We start from the raw sequence: 24,128 nt of genomic DNA, 5'->3' as shown, positions 1-24,128 counted from the left end.
ACCTAGGTACACGTTTAGCATGGGTTATACGCAAAGTTTTCTAAATGAGACCCTAGGTCTTTAAAATCCAAACCAAAAGCAGATATGAGGAGTTTGGATTTATTGAAGAAAAAAAATCTGCAACTCACAACAAAGAAACATGAGTATTACTACAGCAGAACCCAGGGAATAGAGAAAGAAAGTATACACATATATATATTTAAATATATATATATATATATATATATATATATATATATATATATATATATATATATATATATATATATATATATATATATACACTCACCGGCCACTTTATTAGGTACCCCATGCTAGTAACGGGTTGGACCCCCTTTTGCCTTCAGAACTGCCTCAATTCTTCGTGGCATAGATTCAACAAGGTGCTGGAAGCATTCCTCAGGGAGTTTGGTCCATATTGACATGATGGCATCACACAGTTGCCGCAGATTTGTCGGCTGCACATCCATGATGCGAATCTCCCGTTCCACCACATCCCAAAGATGCTCTATTGGATTGAGATCTGGTGACTGTGGAGGCCGTTTGAGTACAGCGAACTCATTGTCATGTTCAAGAAACCAGTCTGAGATGATTCCAGCTTTATGACATGGCGCGTTATCCTGCTGAAAGTAGCCATCAGAAGTTGGGTACATTGTGGTCATAAAGGGATGGACATGGTCAGCAACAATACTCAGGTAGGCTGCGGCGTTGCAACGATGCTCAATTGGTACCAAGGGGCCCAAAGAGTGCCAAGAAAATATTCCCCACACCATGACACCACCACCACCAGCCTGAACCGTTGATACAAGGCAGGATGGATCCATGCTTTCATGTTGTAGACGCCAAATTCTGACCCTACCATCCGACTGTCGCAGCAGAAATCGAGACTCATCAGACCAGGCAACGTTTTTCCAATCTTCTATTGTCCAATTTCGATGAGCTTGTGCAAATTGTAGCCTCAGTTTCCTGTTCTTAGCTGAAAGGAGTGGCCCCCGATGTGGTCTTCTGCTGCTGTAGCCCATCTGCCTCAAAGTTCGACGTACTGTGCGTTCAGAGATGCCCTTCTGCCCACCTTGGTTGTAACGGGTGGTTATTTGAGTCACTGTTGCCCTTCTATCAGCTCGAACCAGTCTGGCCATTCTCCTCTGACCTCTGGCATCAACAAGGCATCTCCGCCCACAGAACTGCCGCTCACTGGATGTTTTTTCTTTTTCGGACCATTCTCTGTAAACCCTAGAGATGGTTGTGCGTGAAAATCCCAGTAGATTAGCAGTTTCTGAAATACTCAGACCAGCCCTTCTGGCACCAACAATCATGACACGTTCAAAGTCACTCAAATCACCTTTCTTCCCCATACTGATGCTCGGTTTGAACTGCAGGAGATTCTCTTGACCATGTCTACATGCCTAAATGCACTGAGTTGCCGCCATGTGATTGGCTGATTAGAAATTAAGTGTTAACGAGCAGTTGGACAGGTGTACCTAATAAAGTATATATATATATATATATATATATATATATATATATATATATATATATATGTGTGTGTGTGTGTGTGTGTGTGTGTGTGTGTGTGTGTGTGTGTGTGTAGTTCCATTGGGTACAATTCATGAGCATTTCTGAATAAATGTAGCTGAGTATCATCAGCACAACAGTATAAATGATTACTGTACACTATACAGTGTTCTCCCTGATAATTGTATCAAATGGAAATATATAGATAGATAGATAGATAGATAGATAGATAGATAGATAGATAGATAGATAGATAGATAGATAGATAGATAGATAGATAGATAGATAGATAGATAGATAGATAGATAGATAGATAGATAGATAGATAGATAGAGTTGGTTAGGAGGATCCTGGGGGTGTATTTGTTTCTCTATTTGAAAGGTCTTCATGTATAGTTATTTGTGAATAACACTGTGGTGTTTAGTGCTTATAATAAAGTCGATCTATGATTAAAAAAATGTAATTGGCAGCCTTTTAGATAAACAGGCAACACAGGTGAAGACTTAAACTTTTACTGAGGATAATTTATCAGTTAGCAGAACTGTAACTGTCTGCAGATTTAATCCTGATATTTAAATGTGGGGCTTCCACCTCCCTAACGGAGCACATCTTCACACACCTTTCCGCTCGTGTTCTAGGCCTGGATCCGTCCTTTTGTCCTCCGTTTTTGACAAAAACTGAACCTTCTTATGTTGCTGTTCTATGGAGACCATTTCAGGTTGTAGTTGAGAGGAGAAAAGGGGACGGATAACAGCGCTGCATGCTAAAAGTAATAAAGAGTGGATGATGAACTCCTCTCCAAAGCACCTGACGGTTTTGCTCTGCAGTCAGGTGTCTGACAGGTACAGTAAACAATGATGATGAGTTCCTCCCTGACGGCAGAAGGTCACGTTGGATGAGTGAGTTTTCATAAAATGCTGTAGAAACAGTAATTGAGAGTCAGTCAGTTATTATGAGCCGTCCGTCGCGCTGACTGAACCCACGCCGGTGATCTCACGCGACCCGTCGTCTTCCAGGTAGCGCTAAAAGGCACTCACAGATTTAGAAACATGTACCAGAAAAATGGACCATAATAGACTTTAGCTACACGCTGCCAGTGGGGTGACACCCCTATTATACAGACAAGTGGAGCAAGTCGCAGGGCTGCGTCAGCATATCAGGAATCGCTCAGGGGGGCAGAGCCTTCACCAAAAACTGAGACAGAGGTGCCACGAGGAGAGACGTGGGATGCAAATGTGTTTTCTCAGGTGTAAAGAGGTCCAGAAGGGGCAAACTAGTTTTTCTTCAACCTGCAGTGGAACAAATGGGCTTCATTTCTCAGTACACTTTTATAAAATATCACAATTTTCGCTGCAATGAATTTGAATTCAGGAATGTTTTATTCAGGACATAAACCATGTTGTCTCAGAAATGTTTACATTTCTTACAGCGCCTTGTTTCTTCTGTATCTCAATCAGGAAGCATCTAAATGGGGTACCGCGCGCGAGCTATTTTTAGAAACACAACGTCACGATGACGTCACATCACGTGGTACGCAGTGGGGCAAACTCCGGAAAGCCGCCGTTGTTTCGCTGTAAAAGAGACGTGCGTTACCCTTGGTTTTACTCGGTAAACGACTGCTTTTTCCAAATCTAAGACCATGGTTTTTAAACATTGTTGCTATGGAACGTGCAACAGCGACTCGAGTTACGCTGATCGGCAGCATATGAAGGATGTTTTCTTCAAGACTGCCTAGGAGAAATGTGTGCGCTTGGAACACCGGGGCGGTCGGCCTACACAACAGTTCAACCCGGAAAAAGTTACCAAATTCAAGTACATATGTAGCAAGCATTTTGTCGGAGGAAAGGGCACAACCGAAGAACATCCTGACCCAATTCCAGCGACATCAAGTCAAGGTAAGAGTATTTTGGTGGCCGACATGTTAATAATGAAGCGCCTGCTACCATGATAGCATATAGGCTATCATGGTAGCAGGCGCTAACATGATAGCCTGCTACCAGGATAGCTTACTCAAAAACATTTCAAATGAGACAAACATTAAACATATACCCATTCCTGGACGGTGATTGCAAACAACAACAAAAAAAAAAAACGGCCGACGCTGCCATGATCGCCGCGCAGGAAAAAAAAAACAAAGCATACCGTTCATCAACTCGGCCAGTTTTCCAGTTTTTTTAAGCCCTCGAACCTCAAGCCATCATTTCAGCTGAAGGTTGGTGTGTTCTTCGACAGTGCGACCAGTAATCCGTGCGCCTGGGACATCGTCTTGGGAAAGTTTAACGGCTGTAAAGTCGGTCATATCACTGGTTCTGTTGCGCTTGTAATAGCTGGGTTATCCGTGCTTTCTCTCCTGTATGCCCTACCTAAGCGGCAAAAGGGGCGTTGCTCTTGAGACGGTGACGTCACGTGCGCGGTACCGCATTGAATCCATACCACAACCAGATAAGCATCCGTCCTACACATCACCATAAACATGGTGGGAAACGTAGAAAAGTGACAGAAAAATGCACATTTCATCCATCCATGACTTTCTTCCAGTCCAGACCAGGCTGTGGGCGTAAAAGGTCCTGAAGGGAAGGCCAGTGGCTCATCCCAGGTCATTCTGGGGGGATCGCCCCAGGATCTCCTCCCAGTAGGCTGAGTCTGCAAAAACCTCCAAAGAAATATGCCAAGGAGGCATCCTGATCACCTCGTCTGGCTCCATGTGATGGAAAGGAGCAGCAGGTATATTTCAAGCTCCCAGACGATGCAAATCCTAACTGTGTCTCTTAGACCGAGCCAAGCCACTTTGCAGAGAAAGCTTGTTTTTAACTCATTTGTATCCAACATCATATTTGTTTTATCATGACCTTCATCTCATGAGCCCACTAAAACAGCTTATTAAGGAATGTGCCTTTTGGCTCAGCTTTACCAGTACCACCAATGCTCCAGGTCAGGACAGGAAGGTCAGACCTGAGGACTCGGGTGGGAAGAAGAACCGCATGGAAGAGGTGGGGATGCGAATGATTAAGGTCGTTTAGTGGCAGCTCAGATAAGGCACAGGCGGGTTTGCCAGAAAACACAGAGGAGACATGAGGAAAGTATCTGGGCTGCGTCTAAATAGCTCGTGAGCAGAAGGCTTGATTACCACTACTGCGATTGCCCAAGGGGCCCGGAGAACCGTCCTGCACCTCCTCACAGGCAATCAGTCAGACAAGATCGATGCGTGTCAGGTGAGTCTGCTGCAGCCCAGTTCCATTGGCTGCTTCATTCGTTCCTTAAATATCAATTAAAACACATGACTGCATTTTTTTGCAACGGGGCCTTTAAGGATTTGTAAGACTGATTAAAGTTAATCCAACCATGTATGTGGCTTTTTTTTTAAGCAAATTACCCAGGTTAAGCTTTTCCTCGATGGTTTCTCTGAATGTACCATCAAACTGGGTCCTTCTTTCCCCAGATCACCGGACATGACCGCCAACACTGAGGATCTAATGGAAAAATGAAATCAGTCCCTTTACCTCAGGGGTGTCAAACACTTTTCTATATGGGGCCACTTTAGCATCATGAAGTCCTTAAAAAGGACGGTCGCACGTGTATAGATAAAACTTTAGATTTTATAATTTCATTCTATTTCACATATAAATATAAAAAAATGCACAGTAACATAAAAGCAGCACCGTTACACCCAGTTTATACATTTTATCGGCAAAAAAAAGTTGATATTGAGGTGAGTTACACTTTAAACTTTTTATCTTTTTGGACATTTCTGGGGTTGTTTTAATGTGTTGTGGAAAAACTGACATCTAGTGGCAGGATGTTGTTACTACACAGTCAAAAAAAATCAACATTCGCTACAGGAGGCATTGTTTTAGTCACTTTATACAATTTAAAGGTATATATGCCTCTACTTTATGACATGATATGCCTTTTTTGGCTCTTGAGGGCCGGATAAATTGCCTTGACGGGCCTGATTCGTGCTTTACCTAAAGAGTTATTGATTTATTTGTCTAATTTAAAGTGGCTTATGGGCTTAGGTGTCAGACCAAACCAAGTAGGCCTTAATGTCTGTTTGATTTGTGTTTACTCAGCACTTAGCCACAAAACAAGCTGTTTTAAATGCTAAGTCCAAAAAAAAAAAAAACATTTATTTGACAGAATATAAAGATATTCAGTGCTGCTGTATGGACTGGTGGGTTTAACTCTGGAACCTTTACAGAGTAAAAAGAGCCAATCCTATGAAATAAAATGTGACAAGAGCCACTTGAAAAAAAAGGTAATTCATATAAATTCTGAATTGAATCTGTTTGTTTATGGTTAAATTAACCTCAATTTTATTTTTACTTTTTTAAAACCCCAAGGCTTTAGAACAAGAGAAAGTATTATTTTATAAAGGATTTTTTGATATTCATGAAAAATGGTGGGAAAAAGCATACAGTTTGCAACGTAATGACAAAGAACTAAGAATCTAGAAGGATGTATGCCTCTACTTTAAGACACGATATGCTTTTTTCTGACTCTTGAGGGCCGGATAAATTGTCTTTATGGGCCGTATTTGGCCCGCGGGTCTTAAGTTTGACACACGTGATCTAGAGGGTTGAATACCTTTCCAAGACACTAGTATTTGAGACAAATGATAAAACTTAACATCATATATTGATTAAAGTGCTTTAATCGTTGCTTTGGCGGCTTGAGGCACTGGATGTCTGCTTAAAGCCATAAAGTGGAGGATTTCTCTATGATTCCTTCAAATTAGAATATAATTCATCCCTCTGCCCTTGGAGGTGTGTTCATACTCGCTCTCTTAAGACAGAGGAGAATCTATACTATGCCATACCTCCTCATAAAAGATGTAGGAAGGGATGAAGCCTTTGTCTGAAGGCAAAGCTTGTCACTTTTACAAAATTCTGAAAAGACGGAGGAAGAAGTTCAAATCTTTTTTATCATGCCTCATCTAAGACCGTTAGAATCGTCTTTGAAAAGTGACAAACAGTGGGAGGAGAGTTTTCCGCACGTCGGTGGCTGGTCTTAAATAGATTAACCGCACAATTCCTCCAGTATACAGACAGAGGAGGAACGCTTTGGACTCGCCGCATGCAAAACTGAGCTTTACATGGAAGTGGGCACACGCTTTCATGCATGTAAAGCGCCCGTGTTTGCGTGGATGCATTTTGGCAATTGGTTTGCGGTGGCCATCCAGCTAATTTATGCCGTCCATCACGGGCCTCTTGGCACCGCTTTCCGCTCAGATATTATTAACTCGCCGAGCTCGGCTATTCATCAATCGTAAGATTTGCGTGGAGTGTTTTACTTTTTAATCAAGCATTGGATCCCATGCTGAGAAGCTTATTCAGCTGTGAAAGAAGGCCCTGTCATCCCCTGCTAACGATGCGCGTCCCTGACGGAGCGAGGTGCTTACAGAGATGACAAATGAGCCCTGTTTGCTCACCAAGAGGATACGTTGCTGAGAAGTCACAGCGCTGACGGGAAGGAGAGGAGGACAAACAAAACCTTGGTCCAAACGGAGTAGTTGCATTGTCTGTCACCGTGTTGGAAAGTGTTTGTTCCAGCAGAGATAATCAGGAATCAATTTGTTTATAAGCCCGTTCCCTCCTGACATCAGTGGGAACATAGCTGTGTCTGTCCTGGTATAACCTGAAGCACGGAATCAAGATTAAAGTCTCTGAGGACACTTTCGTTCTCATTATCTGCATTTTACACCTTCTCACCAGGGTTCAAGGTTACTTTGCACACAGCCTGCATTTTTTGCACATTTTTGCATCATTGCAGCTCATATAGCATTAAAAAATGCTATTGGACTCCTAGTCTTAAAATTGCACAAACAAATGCATTCATGCACAAATGCCCTGCACAATCCAATCTGTACATAAATAATGTCTCTTTTTTGTTACATTTCAATTGTTCCTATACTGTATATTTAAAATGTTTACTTCTAAATCTCTGCCGCACCTAAAACTGTAATTTAACTTCTACTGCAATTTACAAAAGCTGTACGAAACGAAATTCGTTCTGTACGCACTTTGTGCATACCGAATGACAAATAAAGTTGTCAAAGTCTAAGTCTAAGTCTAAGTCTTTCTAAACTGAACTTTGTTTCCAAACATGCTACTGTTTCCACTGGTTCTTTATCCCATTAAGAATTACTACCCTGTCTCTCATATAATAATTATAATAATCTTTATTGTCAATGCAACATACAGTCCAATGAAATGTGTTCCCTGCATTTAATCCATCCCCATTGGGGAGCAGTGGGTTGCCACAGTGTGGTGTTCAGGGTTAAGGGTCTTGCTCAGAGACCCAGAGTGGCGGTCTGTGGGAGTTCAACCCAGAACCTCTGGGACACAAGTGGAATGCTCTAACCACTAGGCCACCACTCCCCTATATATGCCAATCTGCACACTTTTTAGCTACTAAGGGAGTCTTTGTACATTCATGCAAACTGCACAGTTTTTATTTAAACATTTCGTCTCTTTTTCAACTTAAACGTTTAATTTTTATCTAAAAATGTCTTATTATTAATTAATAACTGCATAGTGGGTTTTCCCTTCTGATAAGTCTCTCTTCTGCTGTACAGTTTAACTTAAATTTAGCTTTTTCTCATATAGTGTTTTCATTTTTGGGGGTCTTCTCTAGTAATGCTCATTTTTTACTTTTGCATGTTGTTTTTTATTTGTGTCTGTGTGTTAAATGTGCATTTTGAGCTGGTGTCTCACCACATTTTCATTATGGATACATCAGAACAGTAAAGACTCTTGGATCTTGATTGTTTTTCAGTTCAGTTTGTGGACGTTACTGTTGTCTTTTTTTCCTGTTCACACAATTATACTGTACAGATAAAAGGTTTGCACACACTCACCATTATGAATGCCATTCATTTGGGTCTTTATCTGTTGTGTTTGGAACTGGTGTTTTTCAGGGTGGGATAAGTTAAAAAGAACAACGTTCATGAATTTCAATAACAAGAATCTGGTCTACAGATTTTACTTCATAGTTGTTTTTTCTGCAATCCACAAACAATCAAAACTGATGCATGCAGGCCCAAACATATACAAACACAACTATTATTTATTCAAATGTCCTGCAGCAGGTTGCAGAGAGCCCACACCGTTTCTGTAATCTCTATCCAGTATTCTGGCATTTTTCTCGCTCATTTTATTCTTATTCTTATCAGAAATGGTTTAACCCAGCAAATCTGTTGCAAATCTGCTTTACCTTTCTGTAGAATTGGGAGAAAACAACACTCTGGCATTGCCTCACAACATATTTGACACTGTAGCATACAGAATCTGATCAGCAGATAAGGCAGGCTGTCACAGATTTCTGTACATGTCCAAAGATGCCAGCACATGAGTATCAGAGCTCCCACACGTCATGCAGGGCTGGAGTGGGACTTATTTTCAGCCGGGGAGGTTGACGGCTCACACTAGCCTTCAGGTCTGAGCCGTCACTGACACGACTTTACATAAACCCAGCTGGCACACTGGGAAATCTCCTGATTAGCCACTCAGGGCCTGACGTTTGGTATGCCATGAATGACATGTGTGTCTCTGCTGCAGAATCAATATGTCTCTGTTTCAAATATCACAGCAATGACCCAATAATGACATTGTTTAATATATGTCTTGATGCATCTCCATAATACAGGGGGAAATGTTAAAAGATAGCTTGAGTGGGTCTTCTTTGTTGAAATGTTTTGCCTCGTCTCCATAGTCAAAGTCTCCATAACAGCAATGCAAGAGGAGGACAACTGGACCTGGAGGCCAATACGCCTCATTAACGACGGCCGGTTTCTCCTCACAGAAATGGCTCCCTTTGCTCCCCGTTCAAACCAACCCTCCCTATGCAGGATAAAAACATCTTCATCTCTGAAAGAGTATAATACATTGGCAGGAACGTTGAGGTTGTTTAAAACAGAGTTCAGATGTAGCTCTGGAATAAAAGTTCCTCATGTTGGCACTCTGGACAGGAAGCTCTTCTAGCGACAAAATGGAGGTCCCACCAAATTAATATCTGACTTTTTTTGTTTTATTTGTATGTGTCCTGTCTAGCAGTGTAGCATTAGGAATTGCTGTCTCAATGCCAAAGAGATCTCAACAGATTTACTTTCACAAGTGGAGCCTTACTTTTATCAGATATGGAGCTTAAGCGAAAATTCAAACTGAAGAAACTCTATTGCCTACCTCCATCAATCAGAGACTCATCCGCCTCCGATGCAAGCCAATCAGCTTCAACCTCGTCCCTATCAGAGTGTAATTCCTCCTGGACTCTTATGGAATTCCCAGTCACTCCTTAAAACGGTCCGGCAGAAGACCGCCATGCTTAGCCTGGTTCTGCCAGAGGTTTCTTCCCAAAGGGAAGTTTTTCCTCTCCACAGTCGCTTCAAGCTTGCTCATCATGGACAGTTCATGCAAACCTGTGTTTATCAAGTTGGACATCTAGCTCAAACAGTTCATCATATGGACTGAACAAACTTTATGTATCTCCACTCCACCACCAGTTTCAGGCCTGGGGGGAAATATCCCTGTTCTCATACGCCTGCTTATGCATATTGAAGTATAATTCAGCGTGAATTTTTCCTGCCGAGGTCTGAGCGCCAAACTCTTAAAATATTGTATCAATAAAATTCTTCTAATTGCCTTTTCTTTCTGTGTGAGTTTTTCAGATTGAAATGGAATCGGGATTATTTCAAGTTCAACGGACACAGAAATGGAAAGGTGAAAGAGAGGGAAAGGAAGAGAAAAAGATGGACAGAACAGAATGAACTAAGGATCCTTGTGCATTGCAGTTATTGAGCTTAGTCATATCCAAGGTAATATCTTGAGAACTAAAATCTCCTGAAACAGTGATTTGGGACAGTTTGCTGCAGAGAAATAGGCTTGCTTGGTGTTTGAAGTTTTTCTTTCAAGACTTCCCTAAAACAAATTATTGCATAAAACAATTCCTTAAAGTCCTGTTCCTCCTTGCACAAAGGAGCACAGTTCCTGCTGAGGGGTCAATGACGCTCCAACGACCCGGTGCAGCTCTCCTGGAGTAACCAGCTGTCTCCTGGAATCTCCTCCATGCTCTTCAGGCCGTGCAGAGAGACACAGCAAGCCTTCTGGTAATGGCAGGTATTGATGCGCCATCCTGAGCAGTAGGACTTCATCTGTAACCTCTGCAGGGTCCAGGTATCGCCTCATGCCACCAGCAGCGAACGCTGACCCTGGTCAAATGCAAAACTACTGAGAGGCAGCCAAAAATAAAATGTCCCGCTGTGCTCTGATGTTACAGGGGTAGTGAACACGACCCGTAAACGGAGGCCTTGGTCCTCGACGCAGCTGACCTGGGTTCAATTCCAGCCGGAGGTCCTTTGCCAAATATCTTCCACCCTCATTTCCTGTCAGTCTGCTGTGAGAACAATTAGCCAGTAGTGCTGTAAAAACCCAGAAAAAGAGATGAAAATGAATAAATAAAATGTCCAGGATCCTCTCATTGTTGCCCCTTTAGTTGATTTCATAGACACCAGAAGAGCCGACTCTGATTAACCAACCCCTCGACTACTGAACTGATCAATATTCATTGCAGTTGCAGTTCATGCTGTGCTGTCTGCGGTTCTCTTTTCCTCTAATTACCAGCTTTTGGGCAAACTGGGGCACTGTTTTTATTCTCACAAAGAAGTCATATTGTCCATTTAAAGGACAATTAAAACCAATTAGAAGCAGTTAGAAGCACTACAGCATTAGGGGAAAAGAAAGAGCTCTACCCAAATACAAACTGTGTCAATGATGGACTCTCCTAAAGTCTCAACACTACAAACTTGGCTCAGGAAATCAACAGGAAAATATATCTTTGGAGACCATTTTCAAGGGGAAATACAAGAGCATCCTCTCACTGCGACCATATGGTGCCATATCTCTTGCCTTCTTGAAAAATAGATTGCTTCACTGAATCAAGAAACTGCACACGTATATAACGTTTTCTTTTTAAAGCAAAAAGGCCTTTTTGAGCTTTCGCTCATCCTGCCAAGAAAAATAAACCTCCCCTAAATTGTTTTTTTTTTTTTTTACTTTTAACTGGAATGATAAATAAAATACCTCAATCTTCCACTTTTAGATGTTTAAATGATATTTTAGTAATTTTGAATATGTACAGCAGTTTTTGCCTCTTTGCCATCTGCATTGCGCAGATACAAACTACCACTGATACCATGTTTATCAGTGTTTTAGCTGTTTATCTGAATTAAATAACATGTAATTTGAAGGTTAATTTAGTTCCGCTATGCGACTCAAAAAGTGAAACACACATTATATAGAGTTGTTTCACAAAGAGTGACATATTTCAGTAGTTACATTTTTTGTTAATTGTTAAGATTGTGGATGGCAGCTGATAAAAACCCAAACTTCAGATTCTGTAAAGATTTGAACGTTAGAACAAGAATCAACAGCTACAGGCCTGCAGTGGATCAGCATGTGGCTCAGCTGAGGGGGTCAGGAAACCCGGGGGGCTTTAAACCAACCTTCTGCTCATCTGCATTTCATCTGCGTTGTTTGCTCTGGTATTCACACTCTATGGGTTTTAGTTTGCTGGCCGGTCAAGCACAATTTTATGCAGGTATTGGTTCTTTTGGCAGTGTGGGCTGGTACCAAGTCCTGCTGGAAAATAAAATTAGCAGCCAGCCAAGGTAAGAAGTAAGAAGTGCTCTAAAACAGTGGTCCTCAAGCGTTTGGTACCAGGCCACACAGAAAGAGTGATTAACTTCGATTATTTCAGTTTTATTTACTATCTGAGTCTGAACAAGGTTTATTTTTTTTAAAAAATGGACAGATTCTGTCCATTACATCCATCTACGACTCCCTCTTGATGGATGTCTCCATGGCGGATGGATGGCGGAGATGACAGCACTGACTTTGGACTAAATAAATCATAGTGGACCAACACCAACAGATGACTAGGATTACTATTAACCTCACTCAAGGTTCCCTGTGACTCGTGACCATTTTCTGACCACTGGTAGTTTATCTATGCACGGGTGTCCCCCCGCTTTTACCCATATTCCACTGCAAGACTCTAAGAAGACTGACCAGTAATAGAGAATGAAGAGACTTTTTCCTTCTGCTTAATTTTCCATTAATATGTTTGTATGCAGCACTCTGTGAACAGCCACTTTATTTAGCAGTACCATGTTGTGGCAAACAATCCTTGTCGATATCAGTCAATTTCTGATGGACAGTAATTCAAATCATCAGTTTTCACCAAGACAATATCTCTCTATAAAAACTCTATCTTTAATGGTCTTATGTAATCTTCTAATTTTCTAAGAAGCTGAACACGTAATCATTAAAATTAACTGAAATAAATGATTGAAAATCATCACACTGTGAGCTACGTATTTATACTTTCTGCTTATTTCAATTAAGCAGCTGGAAAAAAAGGTTTTTAAGGACATCAAAACTTGTATTTTTTTCTAATTTTGAGATGCACCTAGTATAATACCATATTAGGTGCATGGTATTATACCATAGTATAATCCTAAGGAACCTGTGTAAACACTGGCTACATATGCAGTATATGAAGTAAAAAGGCATGCAGGCTGTGGGTATGTAAGCTTTTGAATTCATTATTTTCTATCTCTTGTACTTCAAAAATGACTGAACTAAAAGACAAACTCTTGGAGCAACAAAGGTTTTGTTAAATTTTCTCATGGTTGTTGCACTCCAGGCTTTTCTCAAACTTCTCACCATGAAATATTAAACATTGAAACAGCCAGAATACGTGAAATATATATAATGATGGTCCGACTAGAACTGGGTGTTTTGTACATTATATTATTGAATCGTACTCCTGTGCCGGCGGTCTGCATGCAACATTTAAGGAATCTTTGAAGTAAGCTTTTTGGAGCTTTCTGAACTGAATCAAAACCTCTGAACCCAGAAATTTGCTTGTGATACGAAAGCATCACAGCTGTGCTATGTGAAAACACTGAATAAAACCTCTGAGCCCAGAAATTTGCCTGTGATATGAAAGCATCACAGCTGTGCTATGTGAAAACACGTTTCTGCGGCTGTAAGACACGTGTAACTAAGTTTAAAATAACATTTCTCTGTCCCATTTCCTGCTAGCCTGTGTATATAAACAACAAAAGCATACGAAGAAGTCTCCCAATGTGCAGAAGAAAACCTGGAAGCCTCCCGGCCAACGATGAACTCCCAGGTTAGAGGAAGGTCGGCTGGGATTTAACGTCTTATTAGTTTTTAAATGCAGCCGCTTCCGTTTAGCTTTTTACCAACTGGGCTGCTCAATCCGGTTCATCACTTTTTAACTTAATTAATTTATGATACTAGCATTTTGACTCAAGCAGGAGATTTTTCTCTGGTTCTGGTTGGGAAACTGGTTAATAGCCTCAAACTAATGAGAAAATGTAAGAATTTGTCTGATTACTGTACATCTAAGCCAGCTTTAAAATGACAGTGAAACAGGATAACTTGCTTCTTCTGATGATAATGCGGTGAATTTTGTCATATTTTTATAATCCAGTCAAAGAACACATTACATTTAATTAGTATTAGACTTATCTACCAGCAACATTCAGAACGCTGCAGACTCTCCTGACCATGTTACTTCACAGGAACAAATATTATGTCCCAACTAGAGTTTCCACAGGTCAGCCTGCAGAAACTAGCAGCATTTGATTACCAGCATCCAGTATAAATACTGCAAACACATAACAGTTCAGTCATTTTTAATTCAACCTGCTTTGTTTATTTGATTAATGTTTATTCAACAGCTTAAGGTTACAGTGAAGAATGTCTGTGACACGTTGAATCAACAACAAAACAGCAACAGGAGCTGATCTTTGATTTATTTGATTACAAGTGAATGTACGAGTCCTTCCAAATGGACAACATGCATCACGGGGATCAGTTTTAATTACAAGTTAATTCAGTTTTAATAGTTTAAAGAAGATGATAAATAAGAACCTTGTGAAAATTCAGTGTTTTATTCCTCTCCAGCTTCGTTTAAGCTTTCGTTTAAGCTTGTCTTGTAACTCAGTAGGAAAGTAAAATTCATTTATTGCTTTTGAAGCCAAGGTTTTGAAGTGCAGTTCTCAAGCCCCAGGGAAGTTTGGGGGGATGTGGATGGGCGATCAAAATTACAAAGAAGCATATCTCTTCATGGGTTTCCACATTCCTTCAGTGCTGCTTTATGGCTGCAAATCAAAATTAGATGCTTTTTCTAAAGCCGTCGTCACGCTACAAGCACGAACATGTGGTTTATTTTTTCTGAAGAGCTTGTGCAGGATTAATTTCTAGTGCGTGTCTGGATGTTAAAATTGGTAAGTAAATGCAGACGAGAGTGTGTGTGAGAGCTGTTTATAGGACACCCAACAGGAAATTAGGCAACCGCTGATCATCGGACTTTCAGGAAAGGAAACAGCGGCTGTGTGTTATTAAAAAACGCCAGACGCTCCAGGTGGATGCTTTACAGACACTGGATTAACAACGCAGCTTCTCTTTGCCGCCGTACCGCCGTTACTTTTGCCATTTGAAGTGATGAACTTTTTGTCTTCTACATTTGTATGTGCATGTGTTTGTGAGGCGGACAGACGTGTTCTCATGTAATCTGATTGCGCACCAGAGCAGGAGAAATGTCAGCCATCCTGAGGGAAACAAGCTCTGCAGTCTCACCTCACTGCTCCTTTCTGTCACTAACAATTGTTGACTTCTGTTGTTGAGATGTAAAAAAAAAAAAAATGGGTCATCAACTACAGATTTTACTCCCACTGCTGCAACATCAAAAGCAATCAGAAAACCTTGAGACCAGATCTGTATATTGCAACTTTTACTTTGAACAGTCAAGGAAGTGTAGTATAACCATATATATATATATATATATATATATACAGACAAGAGGTGGAAACTAGAGGCAATTAGCAAGACTCTGTTGTTCTGAAATGATTTAATTAGTATAGTTTGGATGGTTTTCAAATCAAAGGGCTGCACAGTGATGCAGTTGGTACCACTGTTGCCTTGCAGCAAGAAGGTCATGGTTTCAAATCCCAACCTGGAGACATTCTGCATGGAGTCCATGTGACGGGGATACTCCAGCTTCCTTCCAAAAACATTAAAAACAATATATTTTTCAAAATTTCTCTTGGGTGTGAGTGCACCAGTCCATCCCTGGTGGTCCGACCAGGCTGTACCCTGCCTGTCACCTAGTGACTGCTGGAGACAGGCACCAGCCACCCGTGACCCTGCAAGGACCAGCGAGAAAAGACGATGGATGGGAAAATAAAATCGTCATTTTAAAAAGTGCTTTTTCTATTTGTTCAGGTTGTTTCTGTGTTGTAAAAAATAGTTTGATGCTCTGGAACAAGTAAGAATTACCAAAACCAGAACAAAACCAAAAAGGTGAATGTACTTTTATTTGACACGTTAATAACTTACCCTGTTTTTCGGGGGACAAACCTCAGCAGGAAACAGCAGTAATGTCGTAGTTTCCAGCGAGTTAACGCTCGGCCTGCTTCCTCAGCCGTGGAGCGGGAAACAAGCCGGTCACCCTCCCAAAAACACCCACAAACAAAAATAAATATCTGAACGCCTGGCGTTCTGTTAGCTGTGACATCATTCAGGGGAGGCAGATCATCCTCTATTACCATCTAACATAGAAAGTACTCCTGGGTCAATGTGAGCTTCTGTGCTTTCTGTGTCTCTGCTCTGTCTTCTCTAAGCCCCAGTGGGTGGAGGCAGATGAGCGTTCACACTGAGCCTGGTTCTGGTTCTGCTGGAGGTTCTCCTCCCTGTTAAAGGGGAGTTTTCCTCTCCACTGTCGCTTCATGCATGCTCAGTATGAGGGATTGCTGCAAAGCCATCAACAATGCAGACGACTGTCCACTGTGGCTCTACGCTCTTTCAGGAGAAGTGAATGCTGCTTGGAGAGACTTGATGCAACCAACTGGTTCCCTTATATAGGATATTTTTGACCAATTTGTATAATATGATTGATGTAATGAAGAGATCTTCATTACTGGGACTATTTTACATATATAGTACTGTATGGCACTTAAAAGGTATTTCTGCACTGTATTAACAAACACTTTATTTAGCATTCGCACTTTAAGCAGAGATTTGCACAGCAATAAGTTTGCACACAAGAAGTTTTAATTATATTTATTGAGCATTTTGGCGATTGGTATGTGGCCTTTGTTTTGGGCTCTGCACAGCTGCTCCTCATTGATGAGTGAGGTTGGTTGCTGGTGCCTGTGGAGGAGCATAATGATTACCACAGAGCAATGAGCTAATGGTGAGGAAAAACTAAGCAAATGTGTGCATACTCTGTTGAGTGAGGAGTGCTGTGGTAAAGTGACTCACCTGTCTTTTCTGTGTCCTCTCCAGGGTGTTTGGACAAATTCTACCCCGGGGGTCCAGACGCCATATATAGCTTTGGGAGAGGCCATTGAGGAGACTAGGGGGGAATTGTTGTTTTTTTTTGTGGTGTTTATTTAAGGTGTAATGATAAAATGGAAAAATATTTATAAAAAGTAAATAGAAGTATGGTATTTAATAAAATGTATTTTATGTAAATTGGTGGAGATTGATTAAGAGATTCCCCTGTCAATTTAATATGGTTTGGTCCGTCACAGCTGGGACTATTTAAGACTGCAGTGTCAGCTGTGAAGGACAGTGTTGTGTGGATGCTGAGTGGAAAAATAAACTGCTGCTGTTCTCCACCTGACTCTGGTTCAAGACTCTGTCTCACTGAACAAAAACCCAACCGCTCAAGGTCGTCCATGTGACAAGTGGTGTCAGGAGTGGGATGTTCATGCCAGAGAAGATGATGACCAGAGGAGGAAAAAAGCCAGCCCAAGAGGGAGAGCCTGAGGAAGGAGCTGGAGCTTCCTCTGAAATGGAGACAATGGCAACAACCAACCCTGAAGATAAGTTGGAGGAACTGGCGGTGATGGTGAAATCTATGATGCGGTCTCAAGTGGCTAGAGACCTGAAGATTGATAAAGATTTTTCCCGCCAGGAGCAGAGGTGGAAAAGCATACAGCATCAATTCCAACAAATGCAGCTTCAAGTGCATGCTGTACTTGGAAAATCTGATGTATCAGAAGCACATCTTCAACCCACGACATCTGAAGCACCTACAGAAGAATCAGATGGTGGTGATGTCCAGCTGGCTCGTGGTTCCAGGACCATAATTGAACCAAAGTTTCTTCCCTTATCCACGGATGATGACATTGAGCATTTCCTGACGACGTTCGAGAGGATGGCCCAGGTGTGTCGCTGGGCTAGAGATGAGTGGGCGGTTCGTCTGGTCCCTTTGTTGACCGGTAAGGCCCGCACAGCCTATGTTCTAATGGATATGGCTGACTCTGAGGACTATGAAAAAGTGAAAGAGGCAATTCTGGCAAAATATGAAATCACTGCTGATACGTATCGACGCCGCTTCAGATGCCTGAAGATTGAAGCAGGTGAGACGCCACGTGAACTTTATGTGCGATTAAAAGACTTGTTTTCAAGATGGATTAAACCTGATAAATGTACTGTGCAAGAAATATCCGAGCAGATAATTCTGGAGCAGTTTTTAAGAATGGTTAATCCAGAGTTGGAGATCTGGATCCGTGAGCGCGACCCGAAGACGGCAAAAGAAGCAGCTACTCTTGCAGAGGTCTTCACGTCAGCCAGGAAGGGGAGCAAGAGCACCTATTTTGGCCGAGAGACTCACTATGCCCCATCAAGTAAGTCCACTGGGGGTGAACAGGGCTCTGGTCAAAGTCAGGCTAGAAATTTTTCTAGTTCAAAGCAGCTCCCTTCTCAAAGACCTCCTAATGTAAAAAAGTCATTTCACAAGTCTTCTGCGCAAGATATTAGATGTTACAATTGTAATGGCTTTGGCCATACGCAACATTTTTGCCCCGCCCTTAAATCAAAGCCATCACTTTTGTGTTCAGTGCCAAGACCAGCTATTGAGGCTGTGCAAAAGAAGGTTTGTACAGTTTCTGTTCTAGTGAATGGGCAAAAAGAAGAAGCTTTGCTTGATTCTGGGTGCTTCCAGTCTCTAGTGCATGCTAGCTTAATCTCTGAAGAAAAGCTAAGTGGGGTGGGGGTTAAGATAAAATGTGTACATGGAGATGAACATGTCTACCCAAGTGCTGAGGTGTATTTGACAGTGGGAGGTCAAACATACTTGGTACATGTAGCTGTAGTTCCCTCTTTGCCGTACTCCGTTATACTTGGTAATGATATCCCCACTCTTTTTGACCTTATTCACCAGTCAGAATATGAACCCAAAGGGCTTACCAACAGAGAGGCCCAGGATTTATGCCCAAAATCTGATATACCAGTAGAATCACTGAAACCTTGTAATATAGTCACAAGAGCTCAAAGTGCAAAGACTGTGTTGGAAGAGCTGCCTTTTTATGGGGAGTCTCTGGAAATAGAGCCGGGAAAAACTAAAAAGTCAAGAGCTCAGAAAAGAATGGAGAAATTCAAAGGCTCAGGTGATGAAGGGATAGGACAGTTGTCTAAGCCAAATAACTTGTTGGAGTTTGACATTCCCTCAGATGTAGGTGCACTCCAGAGAGATGATCCTACTTTAAAACCGTGGTTTGAAAAAGTAACTGGGGGGGGAACTCATCAGCGCCGGTTAGACTTCGTGGAAGATGCAGTTTACATTATTAAAGGAGGCATTTTGTATCAGAAGAAGGGACAGGGTGACGCATTAGCCCTTCCACAACAGTTCAGGTACAAAGTCATGGAGCTGGGCCACTCAATTCCATGGGCAGGTCATATGGCTTTTCATAAGACGCTGAGTAGAATCAGTAGCCGTTTTGTCTGGCCGGGAATGTATACCCAGATTTCAAAATTTTGTAGTTCCTGTGGAAAATGTCAGTTGACTTCTGGCAGACGAGTAACCCGAGCCCACCTACAGCCGCTGCCAATTATTGAGACACCGTTTGAGAGGCTAGGCATGGATATTGTGGGTCCATTAGAGAGGAGCTCTACAGGTTGCCGTTACATATTGGTGATATGTGACTATGCGACACGGTACCCTGAGGCTTTTCCTCTCAGATCCATTAAAGCCCGACATGTTGCTAACTGTCTTCTGCAGTTGTTCTCTAGAGTAGGAATACCAAGAGAAATTCTCACAGATTGTGGAACAAATTTTTTGTCCAAACTTTTGCAGCAGGTTTATAAATTATTAGGGATTAAAGGACTTAAGACCACCCCTTACCACCCCCAGACGGACGGGTTAGTGGAAAGATATAATCAGACTCTTAAAAATATGCTGCGCAAGTTTGTCTCTGACACAGGTGCCGACTGGGACCAATGGCTGCCGTACCTGTTATTTGCTTACCGGGAGGTTCCACAAGTGTCTACAGGTTTTTCACCCTTTGAGTTATTGTATGGCCGCCAAGTGAGAGGTCCGCTGGATCTACTGAAGGACTGTTGGGAAGACGCTAAGCCAGAGGGTGAAAACATTGCAGCATACGTCATTAACATGAGAGAGCGGTTGCAGGAAATGGCATCTTTTGCACAGGACAACCTGAAAGCAGCTCAACAACATCAAAAGACATGGTACGATCAGAAGGCCAGAGACAGAGTCTTCTTGCCAGGACAGAAGGTTCTGTTACTGTTGCCTACCAGTGACAACAAGCTGCTGACAAAATGGCATGGACCATATGAAATCACCAAACAAGTGAGTAAAGTGGTTTATGAACTGTACATGCCGGAAAGAGCTAAAAAGCATCAGACTTTTCATGTCAACTTGTTGAAAGAGTTTCGCAGCCGACAAGAGCCTGTGCACCAGGAGTTATTTGTGAGAGCAGTTAAGGATGAGGAAGTGACTGAAAAATTTCTCCCAACTAGCATGTCAGACTGTGCTTTGGTTGACGTTTCTCATCTGTCTCCTACTGAGCAGGAAAAAATCAAACCGTTCTTGGACCCTCAGCTCTTTAAAGAAGTTCCAGGATTTACATCACTGGTCCAACATAAGATTCGGCTGAAAGAAGATGCACCGAGTCGGCAAAAGAGCTATCGCATACCAGAACGTTTGGTTCCGGTACTGGAAAAAGAAATAAAGCTGATGTTGGAGTTGGGAATAATTGAAGAGTCTAGGAGTGAGTGGTGCAGCCCGATTGTGCTGGTGCCAAAGAAAGACGCCTCCCTGAGATTTTGTATAGATTTTAGACATTTAAATGCTGTGTCCAACTTTGACCCGTACCCGATGCCCAGGGTGGACGACTTACTGGAGAAAGTCGGTTCGGCAAGTTACATCACAACGCTGGATCTGTGCAAAGGATACTGGCAAGTGGCTTTGGCACCAGAAGCGAGAGAGCTGACGGCCTTCAAAACTCCTTTTGGTATGTACCAATTTAGAGTCATGCCATTTGGGCTCCAGGGTGCGCCCGCAACATTCCAACGTTTAATGGATCATGTACTGAGAGATGTTTCAGCATTTTCTGCAGCATATTTAGATGATGTTGTGGTGTATAGCCGGTCTTGGGAGGAGCATCTGACTCACCTGCAGGAGGTGCTACACCGCATCAGGTTGGCTGGACTGACTGTTAACCCAAAGAAGTGTAATGTAGCTAAGAGAGAAGTGGAGTATTTGGGTTTTGTCATTGGGTTTGGGAAAATAAAGCCTCAAGTGTGGAAGATGGACGCAATACATTCCTTCCCAGTTCCAACGACCAAGAAGAAGGTGAGAGGATTTCTTGGTTTAGTGGGTTGGTACCGGAAATTCATACCTTCTTTTGCAGAGCGATCAGCTGTACTGAACAATCTAACAAAGGGTGCAGCCCCCAACAAAGTGTGCTGGAGGGAAGACTGTGATCGAGCGTTTAAGGATCTCAAGCAAGCAGTATGTACTCATCCAGTTTTACACACACCAGACTTCACTAAGCCATTCATCTTACAAACAGACGCTTCAGGAGTGGGGCTTGGAGCCGTTCTTCAACAAGAGGTGGACGGTGAAAGAAGACCTGTGGTGTTTCTGAGTCGGAAGCTGCTTGACAGGGAGACAAGATATTCAACAGTGGAAAAGGAGTGTTTGGCCATGAAATGGGCTATCGAGGCTCTAAGGTACTATCTTTTGGGACGTCACTTTATTTTAGAGACTGACCATCGTGCCCTCCAGTGGTTGAGACAAATGAGGGATGCCAACGCCCGCATCGCTGGATGGTACTTGGCACTGCAGCCATTTGATTTCACGGTGCAGTACAAGCCAGGGAAGGCTAATGTGGTTGCTGACTGTTTATCCAGAATGTCGGAGGACTGAGGTACTGTGCTTTTAAGAGAGGAGGGAGGAAATGTAATGAAGAGATCTTCATTACTGGGACTATTTTACATATATAGTACTGTATGGCACTTAAAAGGTATTTCTGCACTGTATTAACAAACACTTTATTTAGCATTCGCACTTTAAGCAGAGATTTGCACAGCAATAAGTTTGCACACAAGAAGTTTTAATTATATTTATTGAGCATTTTGGCGATTGGTATGTGGCCTTTGTTTTGGGCTCTGCACAGCTGCTCCTCATTGATGAGTGAGGTTGGTTGCTGGTGCCTGTGGAGGAGCATAATGATTACCACAGAGCAATGAGCTAATGGTGAGGAAAAACTAAGCAAATGTGTGCATACTCTGTTGAGTGAGGAGTGCTGTGGTAAAGTGACTCACCTGTCTTTTCTGTGTCCTCTCCAGGGTGTTTGGACAAATTCTACCCCGGGGGTCCAGACGCCATATATAGCTTTGGGAGAGGCCATTGAGGAGACTAGGGGGGAATTGTTGGGTTTTTTTTGTGGTGTTTATTTAAGGTGTAATGATAAAATGGAAAAATATTTATAAAAAGTAAATAGAAGTATGGTATTTAATAAAATGTATTTTATGTAAATTGGTGGAGATTGATTAAGAGATTCCCCTGTCAATTTAATATGGTTTGGTCCGTCACAGCTGGGACTATTTAAGACTGCAGTGTCAGCTGTGAAGGACAGTGTTGTGTGGATGCTGAGTGGAAAAATAAACTGCTGCTGTTCTCCACCTGACTCTGGTTCAAGACTCTGTCTCACTGAACAAAAACCCAACCGCTCAAGGTCGTCCATGTGACAATTGAATTTGACTTTGTAAAGTGCCTTGAGATGACATGTTTCATGAATTGCCGCTTTATAAATAGAATTGAATTGAGTTGAATTGTTGCAGTGCATGGAGCCAGAAAATAAACGCAGCTTTCAGGGAACAAGAGAGGCTTCTGCAGGACCGTTCTCTACTTAGAAAACAAAGCTGACTGGATAATAAAGTAGAAATGACACTATTTTGAAAAAATGCCCTCCATTTACCTTGGCTGTTTAGTTTACCCAATGATTGACTAACTACATTAATCCCTGGCTTTTTGTAATAAAAGCTGCTTGTTAATCTTTACGCTGCATTTAAACAGATCTATGAATGGAAGTCTTCTCCCATTTCTGACCCATGATATCAAAACGACTCCCAGCTGAGGATCAGATTGTTTGAGGGTAAAAAAAAAAAAAAAAAATCAATTGAAGCTGTTCTTTTATTGCACAAACAGGTCATGCCTTTTCCCCCTGAAAGGAGATTTAAGGGACTTCGGTTGCTCCAGTTTTATAATTAGACTGGCGACCTGCTGACAATATCACATTCTGTCACATTTACCAGCTACTCTCTGTCTTTACTCTGTATTTATTAACTTGTCTATACAGATTACCTTTCAACGCCATGGTAGTTAGTTTTGTTTTATACAGATTTACAGCCTTTGTTTGTCCTTTTATCATTTGTTGACAATCCTTTTGGATTAGCTTCTCAGCTCTGAACATGCTGAGGGACATGGGAGACTCCCCCGAAGGCCATTTGTAAAACAGCCCTCCTCTTTGTTTCTTTTTTGTCATTTTCCTGTGAATTCATTTTCTCCCTCAAAGCTACATCCTTTCAACACTTACAATCAGACTCCAGGCGGTAATGCCCAAACAGACCCATGCAAAAACCTTGTGAATCATGTGTAAAGCCAGTAAAACCAGTAGATGTTTCAGTAATATTCTCTTCACCAGAGTTCCTAATTGAACAAATGACCGGGGGACCGCAGTGTTTTGACCTCGCATAACGAGTAGAAGAGGGAGTCTGCATAGACATCTCCCTGTGAACATTAAAAACGCAGCTCAGAAACTAACAACAGTCCAACTTATTTGTTTGATCCCAGCATATAACGGAAAAGACGAGCTCACAGTATGAATGTTCAGATTCCCGTGGTGCTCTATTAAACCGTGCATTTATTTACCATCGCTGCAGATTTGTTCTTGCTTTCCAGTGTTGACCATCATCTCCTTCGTCGCAGGAGTTTAATGTGTTTTATTCGTCTTTTCTGAAGCATCATCACAGCAGTCCAATGCTGATTATTTTATGCCTTAATCTTTGCAGGCTATTAAATTCATTCTTTGGCTTCTCGAATTTGGCACAACTCACGTATGGTCAGTTCCGTTCCCGCGAGGCAGCAAGGTCCTCGGTTTAAATCTTTCCATATGCAGTTTATCCCATACGTGTGTGTATTTCATCAGGGGGCTCCTGTTTTCTCTGAAAGTCCCCAAGACATGCGTACGAGGTTAATTTGAGACTGTAAATGTG

General features: G+C 42.0%; 1 protein-coding gene across 1 annotated transcript; it reads left to right on the top strand.

Annotated features, from left to right (window-relative positions):
• The first annotated feature begins 16,511 nt into the window (after positions 1-16,511).
• LOC118567000 lies at positions 16,512-21,777 on the top strand. Its single transcript, XM_036150924.1, has 4 exons — positions 16,512-17,968; positions 18,050-20,340; positions 21,516-21,581; positions 21,637-21,777. Exons 1-4 carry the CDS (start codon positions 17,308-17,310, stop codon positions 21,775-21,777), a joined length of 3,159 nt encoding a protein of 1,052 aa, XP_036006817.1. The 5' UTR covers positions 16,512-17,307.
• Positions 21,778-24,128: the final 2,351 nt, after the last annotated feature.

Source organism: Fundulus heteroclitus, chromosome 19 (genome assembly GCF_011125445.2).
Source record: "Fundulus heteroclitus isolate FHET01 chromosome 19, MU-UCD_Fhet_4.1, whole genome shotgun sequence".
In the NCBI taxonomy this organism is placed as follows: domain Eukaryota; kingdom Metazoa; phylum Chordata; class Actinopteri; order Cyprinodontiformes; family Fundulidae; genus Fundulus; species Fundulus heteroclitus.
Note: the sequence above shows the minus strand (reverse complement) of the source record. Positions and strands in the feature narration are given on the sequence as shown.

Excerpts from the sequence above, each read along its gene's own strand:
- LOC118567000 (XM_036150924.1), top strand. The coding sequence starts at position 17,308 with ATGTTCATGCCAGAGAAGATGATGACCAGAGGAGGAAAAAAGCCAGCC. Across the intron at positions 17,969-18,049 it reads ATGCCTGAAGATTGAAGCAG|AAATATCCGAGCAGATAATT; the intron begins GTGAGACGCCAC and ends GTACTGTGCAAG. Across the intron at positions 21,582-21,636 it reads TGGGCTATCGAGGCTCTAAG|TGGTTGAGACAAATGAGGGA; the intron begins GTACTATCTTTT and ends CGTGCCCTCCAG.